The sequence below is a fragment of the Canis lupus genome, chromosome 15, assembly GCF_003254725.2.
Source record: "Canis lupus dingo isolate Sandy chromosome 15, ASM325472v2, whole genome shotgun sequence".
Lineage (NCBI taxonomy): Eukaryota > Metazoa > Chordata > Mammalia > Carnivora > Canidae > Canis > Canis lupus.
Window position 1 is genome coordinate 53,423,540 of NC_064257.1, and position 12,475 is coordinate 53,436,014.

The 12,475-nt window shown below is 35.3% G+C and overlaps 1 protein-coding gene across 1 annotated transcript in view; it reads right to left on the reverse strand.

The window, feature by feature from the left end:
• Positions 1-3,685: 3,685 nt before the first annotated feature.
• Positions 3,686-12,475, reverse strand: part of ASIC5 (acid sensing ion channel subunit family member 5) — a 33,621-nt gene continuing 24,831 nt past the window's right edge. Inside the window, exons 9-10 of the mRNA XM_025439081.3 lie at positions 7,591-7,682; positions 3,686-5,509 (exon numbers count right to left, since the gene is read on the reverse strand). Of these exons, the coding sequence (XP_025294866.1) occupies positions 5,319-5,509; positions 7,591-7,682 (283 nt within the window). The 3' untranslated portion in view covers positions 3,686-5,318. The remainder of the gene's footprint in view (positions 5,510-7,590; positions 7,683-12,475) is intronic.

Sequence of the window (12,475 nt, forward strand, 5' to 3'; positions counted from 1 at the left end):
ATCCATTTTTTTTTTACCTGTAACACAGACTTGGCCTCTCTAGGTGAGAGTTTCAGATTCCCCCATAATATCCCCTCACAGGCAAGTAGAAGAAATAGCCTTCCAATAGTGTTCCCTTTTGTCCATTTCCAAGAAAAATGTACCATTAGGAATGTAAAGATTATGGAATTATCGCTACTACAGGCAGTGGGCCAGCACTTCCAGGTAGTCCCAGGTGAGCCGCATAATGTGGAATGGGTCCATTTGTCCCTGTAGGAAAATTCATACTTTCAGAGTAATTGGCATTATGGTATCAATTGTTTGCATAGTGGCTCTTCCCTCTTCCAGCACATACAAGTACAATCCTCGACCTGGTACAGCTAGATCCAGTGAAATGAGGAAATTATTTTTGAGATAAGAAAATAGATATGCTTGCATCGTCCTCCAACATTCATTCTAATCCCCATATTCTTTCAAAAGAATCCTTTCCAGAGGTGTTCCTCCTCCACTATCCCTCACATTCTGATAAGGTGTGCATTTACCCATAAGTCAGATCGGCTTTTTGCACCGCTATCACACTCTCCTCATTTTTAGTAAGTTGTTTTGATGCCAGTTTGAGGGTGGCAGGAGATTAACTAAATTTCTCACCTCATCTTGGTACATTGATAGCAGTGATGTGTCTCCTTGATCTATGAAATGTAGTTGGTAGAATCAAACAGGAACACAATCTGTTGTTTCAAAGCCTTGAGGGGATTGGCTTCAGTCAAGGGTAATAAAGCCCAAAGTAGGAATCATGCCTGTTCTGATCAGAACCCATTTGAAGTCACCTGGTATTACTGGTAAGGGTTCTATCTGGGGTTACTGGTAATCTACCTACCAGCTCTTGTCCTTGAGAATGGATTGGTTCATTGAGGGCCTATTTGATTGGCTATACAGCTTGGCTATGAACCAATCCATTAATTTATAAATATTTAAATATTATTCTGGGGATGAGAGTCCCAAGCTTTAGTATTTCTTTTTTTTTTTAAAAGATTTTACATATTCATGAGAGAGGGAGAGAGAGAGAGAGAGAGAGGCAGAGAGACAGGCAGAGGGAGAAGCAGGTCCCATGCAGGGAGCCTGACACAGGACTCAATCCAGGGTCTCCAGGATCACACCCTGGGCCAAAGGCAGGTGCTAAACCACTGAGCCACCCAGGAATCCCCTCACGCTTCAGTATTTCTAATTATAATGCCTCCTGTTATGTCCATTTTATGGACTTACCCTGCCTTCTTCAACCAAAGATTCACCGTTCATAGGGTGAATGGGGTTGATTTCCAAACTGACTCATCTATCAGTAAAGAGTTTTCCGTCAGTGTATCAGGCTGCTAAAACAGAGAGGAAACAATGATATCTGAAACATTCAGCAATAAGAGATCACTATTTGGGGGATTTTTGTCATTGGCCCTAAAACGCACAGTTACGACCTATTCTTAGATGCAACATACTCCCACGCTTCCCTTCCTTCATTGCTGCCATCAAACGTGCTTTTGTGTGCACCATTTCCATTTTATCAGTGAGTTGTTCTGTCTTCATTGGACAGAATTGCAACTGTACTAGGGTTTAGAATTATTTGATGTCTCAGTGGCAGGATCTGTCTCCACCAAAGCCTGGTAACAGACAATGTTAAGGATGGTCTGTAGTTGCTGCAGTCAGTGATTTGCAGGCCTAAATTTCTACTCTTTTGTGCTGAGGTGCAATACTAGACCTCTGTCAGGAAGATGAGTCTTCAAACACCCATTTGACAATACTTCCAAAATCATCTGTGCTTTATTTAAAATTAAAATATTAACTATGGGTAAAAATTGGGTAATCCTAAAGTTCTTATTTAGCATGATGAATTAAAATTGAGCAAAAGGTGAAACTGACTTATTTAGGCTATAAGCCAGTAATGGGAAAACCGTGTATTTTATATAATAAGTGCATTCCCTTATGGGTTCAAGTATAGATAAGGCCACACAAAATTTTTTTTTTTTTCTTTTTAGCTCTCCAATCTGCAGTTTCTTGTTAGCACTAATGTCATCCCCTGCAGCACCGATGCACACTCCCAGTGGTTCTTTCAGGTTTTTGGGTATTCACCTTCACAGCTTCAGTTGAGTTCCTATATGACCCTGTCCCCTCTTAACAGGAGGGCTATGTAAGGGGCCCAAACCTTTATTGACTTCCACTATTATTTACCCCAGGGTTGTATCACTGGAGGATGGTTCATTATCGGTTATCGTGTTACAAGCCTAGGGTTGCTCATACCCATATTTCAAATGCTTCAGAATAACTCCATTTTTTTCTGTAGGTGACAGAGCTGTAACTTTGTCTTTCAAAGCACAGACTCTTTGTATCCCCACCTTCATCCATTCCCAAAGAAGTAATACTTGTATATTTAAAATTCTAGGAAATTGTTCAGATGCTGACCGTGGCAACTAACCAAAGATTAATGCTCATCCCAAATAGTCTCCTCCGTTCCATTGTGTTTTCTACTCAGTTATTTTCCCCTTGATCATTTAAGCAAAAAAAATGAAGATAGCAAAGATCCATATGGAATTGATGGTACTTTTCAGCCAAGTGGTCCAGCTCTCCTCTGACCTGTTACCGAATAGTATGGAGATGGTGAATTTGTAATAGTCATAAAGTAGCCTCATGAGGGAGCACTGTATCTTCACAAGTTCCCACTAGAACTTTGGGCAAAAAATAAGTCCCATTTTGTTTGTTTGTTTTGTATACCAGTCTCGATTTTACCTTGTTTTGTGTTTCATTTTCTTTCCCTTTCCTCATCAGTAATTTCACTTTTACAAAAGTGATTAACAGAAACAGCAGTCTCCTATTTTCCATCATTTCCCCTTTCATTCAACTTCTTTCTTTCAATCAATTTTTCCAACTTTCCAAAGCTGTATCATGCAAAGTCTATGAATAAGATTGGTCTCTGGCAATCTATTTTAGAGCTTTTGCTACTCTAAACCAAGGTCATGATGACAACTGTTAGGCATCAAAATCTCACGAAATCCATAATATTTATTGTTTTCCCAAAGTAATTCTGATCTATTGATTTAAGGATTCAAAAGCTACTCCTTATATTGCTCTGCATTGCCCAATTCTCTTGACTGGCATTGTTCCCGGGTCTAGAGTCTTGGATTTTGGGTATTAATTAAGAGAAGTGGAGCTTACATTCTAAGAATCTCTGTTCTTAATCAATTACCTTTTTCATTATAACAATCCTTATTTAATTGTTTTTAAACAATATATACTTGTGATTTTTAAAGCATAGGAAGATAAGTTAGTGAAAGTCATGTGTAATACTTAGAATTTCTTATAATTCAGGATTCATCAAGTCCAAAAAATAGGAGGCATCCCAATTATATTCTGCTACTTTCTCATTTTATGTTAGGCATGCAACAATACTTATGAAATCCTTCTTCCATGACTCACTCATAATACAAATTATTTAAATAATATTTTCAACATGTTGAAAAAAGAATAAGAATATTATCTCCTAGGTTTTGCTAAACAAATTTGGATAAGCAGAGAAGAATTATAAGTGAGAAGCTGCCTTGTATTAAGCCTGAGATTCAGTCATACTAATATTAACACAACAAATGATTTTTCACAAATATCAAAACAAAACAAAACACATGGCTTTGCAGCCAAATATTTTATTCTAATTTTTTTGGTCCACAAGACAGAGAAATGGGTGAATTTTCACATTGCACTTTCATCTGTCTTATATTTTCTGTTAATTTACCTTGTTTATTTCATTTTGTTCTATTTCCCCATCTCTCATTCCCCCTTCCACTACAGGCAATCTTTCTAATGTGTTTTTTATGTAAATATTTAATGCTATATTTTTGTTTACTTTTTAAGTACATGTTCTCTTAAGACATATATATGTTCTGTATACATGTATATTTGATTTACATGAACTATTGCATGATAGCCTTTGGGAGTGTTCTATGCATTTAAGCTTTTTTCTTTTTTTTTAAAGGGAACTTTATTCTTTTTAAAAATTTTTTTTTTACTTATTCATTTAAGACACAGAAAGAGCCAGTGAGAGAGCATGAGCTGAGGGGAGGGGCAGAGGGAGAGTGAGGAGTAGACTCCTTCCTGAGCAGGGAGCCCAACTGGGGGCTCGATCCCAGGACCCTGAGATCATGACTTGAGCTAAAGACAGACGCCTAACTACTGAGCCACCCAGGTGCCCTTTAAGCTTTTTTCTACCTAACAATTTTTAAGATTTATCAGTGTACTAATATTTGAGAGTGATCACATTTAATCCATAGTGTCTCTCTGCTACTTTATCTTCCATAGCATGTCCTCACACAGCTGACAGTGGGGAGACACTGACTGCTATGTAGATGAGGAAACTAGTCTGTCACATGTCTCTGAGAGAATTTCTATGAAGTATTTATCATGGTTGGGATTTCCAAGTGATGAGGTATACATATTTCTCATTTGCCTGAGTCCTGTCTGATTGCACTGGCTTCATTTCCAGGGCATTCACACTTGCTTATAATTAAACTTGAAAACAACACCTTAAGATTTTTCAAAAATTATTATCATGTGGCCAGAGAGGAAAGAAGATCCAGTAATACTAGAATGAATTTGGGGGAGAATTTTATGACTCGATAATTATTTCTTAAATGTATTTGACATGACCTTTGAATAATTCAGCATCAACTGAATATTCTGAGAGGCTAAATCAGGTTGATTTTCCAAAAGGGAGATGGGAACACTGCAAATCTTGAATTTTCTCTCTAGATTAAATAAGTAGATGGAGATACTTGGAGGAAATGACAAAATACTATGTGCTCCCAGTATACCATAAATTTAACTTTGTTTTTAAGTAGATTTATTTTAGGTATTCACCTGAGTAGGAAATAGAGATCCCTGCCTCTCCAAAAGTTATATAGACAGTAGAAGTCTCCAGACAAAATAAAATTATGTTGAATTTTAGTGAAAATAAAGATTATTTGAAATGTTGGAAAGCACAAATTACATATATTCGTTTCTCAATAAATAATTATCTTGTCTCTTCATAGAGTTCATTTACCAGGTCCAATTTGCATATCCAGTCATAAAGCATGTCTTTTTTGCATTACACACTCATTCATTAAAAAAAAAATTATAAAATGCCTACTACACAATCTCTACTGTTACAGGTGCTGGGAATTCAATAGTGAAAAAACATGACAGTACCTAATATATATATATACATATATATATATGCTAAAGTTATATAACAATGAATTAGTCATGAATAAATCTGAAGGTATTATGAAAAGAAGACCAAAAGCTTTTGTCCCTCATGAACATTAGCATTCTTCTATGTGATTTCTCTTCTCCAGATGATGCCCAGGTGGAGGAGCCCCCTGTGTCATTTTGGGTATCTTCAGCAAGAACAAAATGCATATCCAGTAGAAATTGGTGAATATATATTCAATAATTTCTATAATTGTAATCATACTGGCCCCACAAAATAGGCCCAGCTGGCCGCCAACATCTGCTGCAATAAAATCAAAAACTCAAAAATTGAATGAATCATTTTTGTAATAAAAAGCAAATTAAACATTACTAGAATTTAAGTTATTTGAAGCTAATAAGTCAATTGTAACTGATATTACATAAGATAAGTTAATTGTATTATTTTAAAAGTTTGGTATGAATAAAGTAATGGGCAACTAATAATATCTTAAAATAATATTTATATAAATCATCCCCAAAAGGAAAAAGTTATAGAGAAAGAATTAACCAACCAGTGCCTTAAATAAGAGACAGGGGAGAGAGAGAGGGAGAACGAGAAAGCAATTATAAAACCTTTCCAAAAATATAACTCAAAGATTTAGGAAGACATGAAATCCAGGCAAATTATTAAAACATCCTAGACAATTATAAATCCATTTCCATGTGTTGAATGCAGAACAGAAATGTAACCTTCAGATGGCTTTCTTGAGTGATGATGTTTTCCAGCAACAAATTCCAAGCAATTTGGAAAACTATTTCTTTTTAAGCATTTGTAATATTTCATCCAACAACATATTAACACATATTGAATTAAAATTTTTATGTTTAAGAAATTTTAAAAACCTATATTTATCTTTTTTCTTTGTGCTTTTTTTGTTGTAAAATGTGACATAAAATTTACCATTTTAATAGATTTTAAGTGTATGGTTCTGTGGTATTAAGTACCTTCACACTTCACCTTAACAACCATCCCCACCATCCATTTCCAGAACTCCTTCATCTTTCCCAACTGAAACTCCACACCCCATTAAAAAAATCTCCCCAATCCCCCACTCTCCCTAGCCCCTTGCAACCACCATCTAACTCTTTGTCTCTATGAATTTGACTATTGGAGCACTAACTTCTTAAATAGATTACATTATGAATCTTATTCTCATTTCCCTGGGCCATTTTAGGATCATGCTATTTTTGTAAAGCATGGTAATCAAGTGTCAATTGCCCCTAGAGCTTTGAAGAATTTATATATTTCCTCCTCATTCAGGGCTCAACTGCCAGTGTGTGACTGCTGTCATTTTGCCTGTGTCTGACTATCGTCTCCTATATGACTTCCTCTAAATTTTAAATGAGATCTAGGAAATCAACAAATAATTTGTTAAGGATGTGAGCGGACAATTGTTGTAACTTAAAGGTTGAATTTTGCTTGCTCAGTCTCTTCAACCCAGTCTGGGTGGAGGTCTGAGAAGCCTGATACTCTACTCAGAGGTAGGATTGTTGAAACACTCAACAGTAGTCATTTGCTGGGGAAGGGGGTGGTGTCTGAAGGGAAAGTAAGATGCTGGGTGTGGATATGAATGTCAGCCTCTTCTTTGTGAAAACGGGTGTGAGGTTTACTGGAGGTGTGTCTGAGGAGTGGGAAAGTGTCAGATTTCTTTTTTTTTAATGTCAGATTTAAATGACAGATGAAAGACAAGCACTAATATTTATAGCACAAATGTCCACAGTAGCCAAACTACAGGAGTCCAGATTTCCATCGACGGATGAATGGATAAAGATGTGATATATATATATATATCATATTCTATTCAGCCATCAGAAAAAAAAAAAAAGAAATCTTGCCAAGACGTGGAAGGAACTAGAGGATATTATGCTAAGTGAAATAGGTCAATCAGAGAAAGAAAATTACCATATAATCTCACTCATATGTGGAATTCAGGAAACAAAATAGAGGATCATAGGGGAAGAGAGGAAAAAATAAAACAAGAAGAAATCAAAGTGAGAGTCAAGCCATAAGAAACTTCTAATCTTAGGAAACAAACTGAGGGTCGCTAGAGGGGAGGGGTTTGGGGGAACAGGGTAACTGGGTGATGAACATTAAGGAGAGCATGTGATGTAAGGAGCACTGGATATTATAAGAGACTGATGAACCACTGACCTCTACTTCTGAATCCAATAATAGATTATATGTTAAGTAATTGAATTTAAATAAAATTTAAAAATAATAAAAAAGAAAGGTAACTACTATCTCTTCTTCTTCATTGATAAGCTAAAAGCTTAAGTACAAAAGGACAAAAAAGCCTGATAGGAGATGTCTTAAAAATTGAGAAATGACTAAAGAACACTTACCAAGTAACTCAGACACACTCACTGCTTTTTGCTGCTGAGTTATCTTATAGTTTAAGTCACTATAGTTTATTTCAATGTTCACGAGATTCTCCCTGAGGATAAAAATAGAGTTAATCTAGCTCAAGATTGTCAGCACTACTTTTAATTCTTATTTGATTAAAGTAATATTCATTTTTAATTCAAATGTCATGTAATGTTGAATGAAACACAGCATTATGGTCACAAAGCTCCATTTGGAAGTTACACTTGTCATGTTGGTATTTAGAGAGAAGAAATTTTTCCAAGATCCAATCATTTTTCTATGCCCTATTCCTGAGAAAATTGGAAAAAGCCATTAAATGTAAATATCTATTAAGTAGATTGGAATATTTACATACATTTATGTAAGTAAATGAGTGTCTAATTTGAATTCAAATCTGTGTCCTGGTTTGATCCTGGAGAAACAGCATGGCCTTCCTGACTCTTGGTTTCCTCATCTGTAGTAGGGATTTTAAAGGGGGGATTTTAGTGTTGTATGAGGAGAAATTAAATAATGTGTGTAAAGAATGGCACAGAATCTGGTATATACCAGATGTTCAGTAAATGGTAGTCTTTTACTTTATATCAATAATATATTAAGCAGAGATTCTGCTTTCTTAATATTTTCTAGAAATTTTTAAATGAGACTAGAGTGAATAAAAGCTATTTTAAAATAACTCTTCAGATAGTCTTGGATACCCTCTCACTCTCTGTCTCCAGCTTAGACCTTACTTTGAATTTCCATAATATATCCAATTGTCTTGTCGTATTTTTACTTGAATATTCAATAGGTATTTCAAATTGAACATATTCAAGCCAAGCTCTTGATATTTCTTTATTTATAATGTAATAACACTATATAGCCAAGTTCGTGCATAAATATTAGTTTTCTTTTAAAAATATATACAAAATCCAACCACCTCTCACCCTATTCACTGCTATTACCTTTGCCTAAACTCTTATCCCTCACCTCAATTTTTTCAATAGTTTTCTGATTGATCTTTCCACTTTTAATTTTAATGTATTTCTCTGCAATATATACATATCTTCTTTTCATCACACAATTACTAAAATAATACTTCTGCAACTTGCAAATCGTATCATTCTTTTGCTCAAAACTCCCCAGATATGTCCTAGTATACTCTAACTAAAACTCCATCACCTTACCTCTGCCACCTACTTCACTTTGAACTCATTCCCTACCACTTTTAGCCATTGCTTACAGTGTTTCCTGTCACACCAATCTCCATTCTTTTCTATCCATTCATGAAGCATGCTGTTGGCTTAAGATCTCTCTCCACATTTGATTTCCCCTCCTTCTGGGATGTTCTCCCACCATTTACTGAGGCTAGTTCTTATATCTCCTTTACATCAGCAGTTTTAAAAGTGTGGTCACAGATGCTTAAGGGTGCTCAATATTGAGCACCAATATTTATTGGGGGTCCACAAAAATAAAAATTATTTTCATAATATACAAACATATTATGTGACATTTTCACTGTCATTGTTATTTAAATAAAGTTACCGTAACCATGTTTACATGGAACATCATTTTTACTTGAAAGGATGACTGGAAAACTATAGTTGTTTAGGCTATGATATTTGACAAATATTGTCACAAAAATGAAGAAAATGACTTGTTGCTTCAAGAGAAATAACTGATATGATTTGTAGCTAATAATAAATTTCAAGCTTAGCTTTTATGTTGCAGTTATAATTTTGGAAAATTTCTGTCTACTATGATGAGCTTGATAACTCCCAACTTTTAAAGGCTCTTCTGATAAATAATGATATTAAAACTAAATGTATATTATATAAGAAAATGGATCAATATTTGGAAGATCTGCACAACTTAGAATTTTTCTAATGATCACAAAAAATGTTCAAAATCATTCATGAATGAAAGATCCATTGAAAGTACAAAATCAATAGATTTTAATATATTTAAGTATGAAAACTTCATTGATATGTTTTGACATTTCATTATTTTCAAATGGCAGCTTTCAAATGCCACCCTTCCCTCTTCTTGACCCATAAGAGATAAGCTGATAAGAAAGTCCATGTACTTTCTCCACTGGCACCTGGGTAAGCTCAAACCCTGGGATGAGACCTCTCATCCAAGTCCTACACCATGACCACAATGAAAGGCAAAGCCAGTTGCCTCTCCTTATCCTTCCAAGTCAAGAGAGAATTGGCTTGGGAGATCCCAGAGGCTCATTACATGACCAATGAATTTTTTTCATACCCCCTTGCTGCATCTGTGGCATCATAGGCCCCAACATCCAAATCAAATTTTGAATCAAGAGTTAGTCCCACTCCTCATGGGGCAACCACAAGATTCAATTTACAATTAACATTTAAGAAATTACACTTACTGAGTTTTGATGTGTTATCAAAGAAAAGTGTCACATATCTACACAGGCTATTAAAATATATCTCTTTCCCAACTACATATCTGTTTGACCCAAGATTTTCTTTATATTCATTAACCACAATAACATAAATCAACAGATTAAATGCAAAAATGAGAATCCAGGTGTCTTTTGTTAAGCCAGAAACTGAAGAAATTTTACAGTATTCTAAAGTAATACCACTCCTCTTCCTGAATTATTTTTTGTTTCAGAAAATACTCTTTGTAAAAAGCTTTTATCTATATTGCCATATAGTACATTTACTATTGTCATTTTAAATAAATGAATATATAACATTTTCATAGTTTAAATTTCTATTGTGACAACTATTGATACAACTCACATAAAGAAAAACTCATTAAACTCTTCAGTAACTTTAAAGAATGCAAAGGGACCTTGAGATCAAAACATTTGAGAGCCACTGCTTTAGGTCTTCGACTTCCCAGGACTTCTATTATCAGCTTCCTAGGACTTGATTGCAGTCCTCAACCCTGAGAACAGTCCTCCCTGACTTTAGCTTCCTCAGCCCCTTTTTCAATTCCTTTCTATCCACAGCGCTTAGCACTGACGTGACTATACATATTTATTGTTCATTTTCACAATGGAAATAAGTGCCACAAGACAGGGTTTTTGTCTTTTGCTCATTGAGGAACCCTTAACACCTACAACACCCCAAATCTTGACACAAAATAGGTGTCCACTATATATTTGTAAAATGAAAAAAATACAGGAACAAATTGAAGATGAAAGCAATGAATGAAGGGCTAAACAGTAATCTGCTGTATAAACTGAGGTGGAAACCAACCACCTGATGATTTTCAGATGGCAACAATAGTTGTCATTCAGAATGAATCCTATTAGCAATGTTTCCTAGAACTACATGGCGTCCTCTAATATATCTTAGGAACATGGCTGTAAATCACTCTCCTAATTGTTCAGTTTTAGAAATCAATACTCCCAAATACACTTAATTCAGAATATATCATTAATATGTTTACTTAATCTCTATTGGCTTAACCCAGGGTAACAGGAGAATGTACTATGTTTAAGTAGATAATTAGGGGGTACTGTCATATTTACAAATAATAAAACAGTTGCCAAAGTGAAGGAAATAATAAAGTTGTCTTGGAAGTCCAGTAATTTAGTAATACCGCAATCTTTTTGTCCTCCATCGTGCTCCTAATCTGCATGTACCCTGATAATAGTGTTTAATTTCCCAAGCACAAACCTCATAACCACTTCCAATCACCTTCTCTCAGGCAGGCGGCTTGCCTAGTAATTTAGGTTTCACTGAATCTATGCCTCATGTTGTAGTGAAATTGTTTAGGATTTAAGCCCAAGAATATTTGTTTGTGTCAGGAGAGGCACAATTATAAAATATTTGGATTTTAAAATGCCAAGGAGATCAAGGAAAAATTGTTTATTGCATTTACAAAACAATAAATACTTCCAGTTACTTGAGTATGAGTGCTATATTAAGGGGAATGGATTAGTTTGGGATAAAACAATTTCATGCAATTTTTGCTTGCAAAATTATTAGGTCAAAACAGAACAATTTAAAAATTTCACTTGTTTTACAAATTAAATTGGCCAAGATTCAGCCAAAATTCATCCTTATATTCACTTCCATACTGCCTGCCTCAGTCAAGCTAAGCTTGCTATCATCTTTGTAATGTGGTTCAGCAACTGAGGCCCTAGACTGACCTGGATTGGTCTGAGGTTGGTTTGTGTGCCTGGAAAAAACACCGACACTCTTCATGACTCAGTTAGGGGTTGCTTTGCCTCAAGTCTTACTGCTGCTAAGATTTCACATCTGCTCTCATGACAGACTGTGTTTGTCTTTTTTGATTTACTACTCTTTGATTTCTGGTACCTGTGCCCAAACCAGTTTCTTAATTATATGTGTGACTTCCAACCACCAGTTCCATCTATGATTGGAACACCCCCGCATCCTGCTGCATCAGGTCAGCTACTTGCCTTATTCCTCATAGTTAGCCTCTACTATTCACAACTGTGTAAGGTTCTCACATGCCAATCATGTGATAAGATCTATGGGAGAGCCGTTTATAATAATCTAAGTTTTAGGAGGAAAAGAAACCAATGTTCTCTAAGATCATCTCCTTTATACATGGGTTCTTTTCTGATTCGCCAGTCTGTCTCCAAAATCATGCCTACGTTCTCTGCATATTACGTAATGATGAGATTCAGGAGATCTCTATCAGCCAAAATGCACACAAACGGTACTTCTCAGTCATATTTATGTATAACAGAAATAATACCATGAGTAAATCACTTTCCCATATTAAAATGGAATACAAAGAGACATCTGTACCAGATAAAGAGTGTTAACAAAGAAATAATTGCAAGTGTTCTTGTCTTTCATCTTTTTACCTGCTAAGTGTTTGAAATCATACCTATCAACCCTGTCTTGAGGAAAGTACTTTTTCTTCCTGACT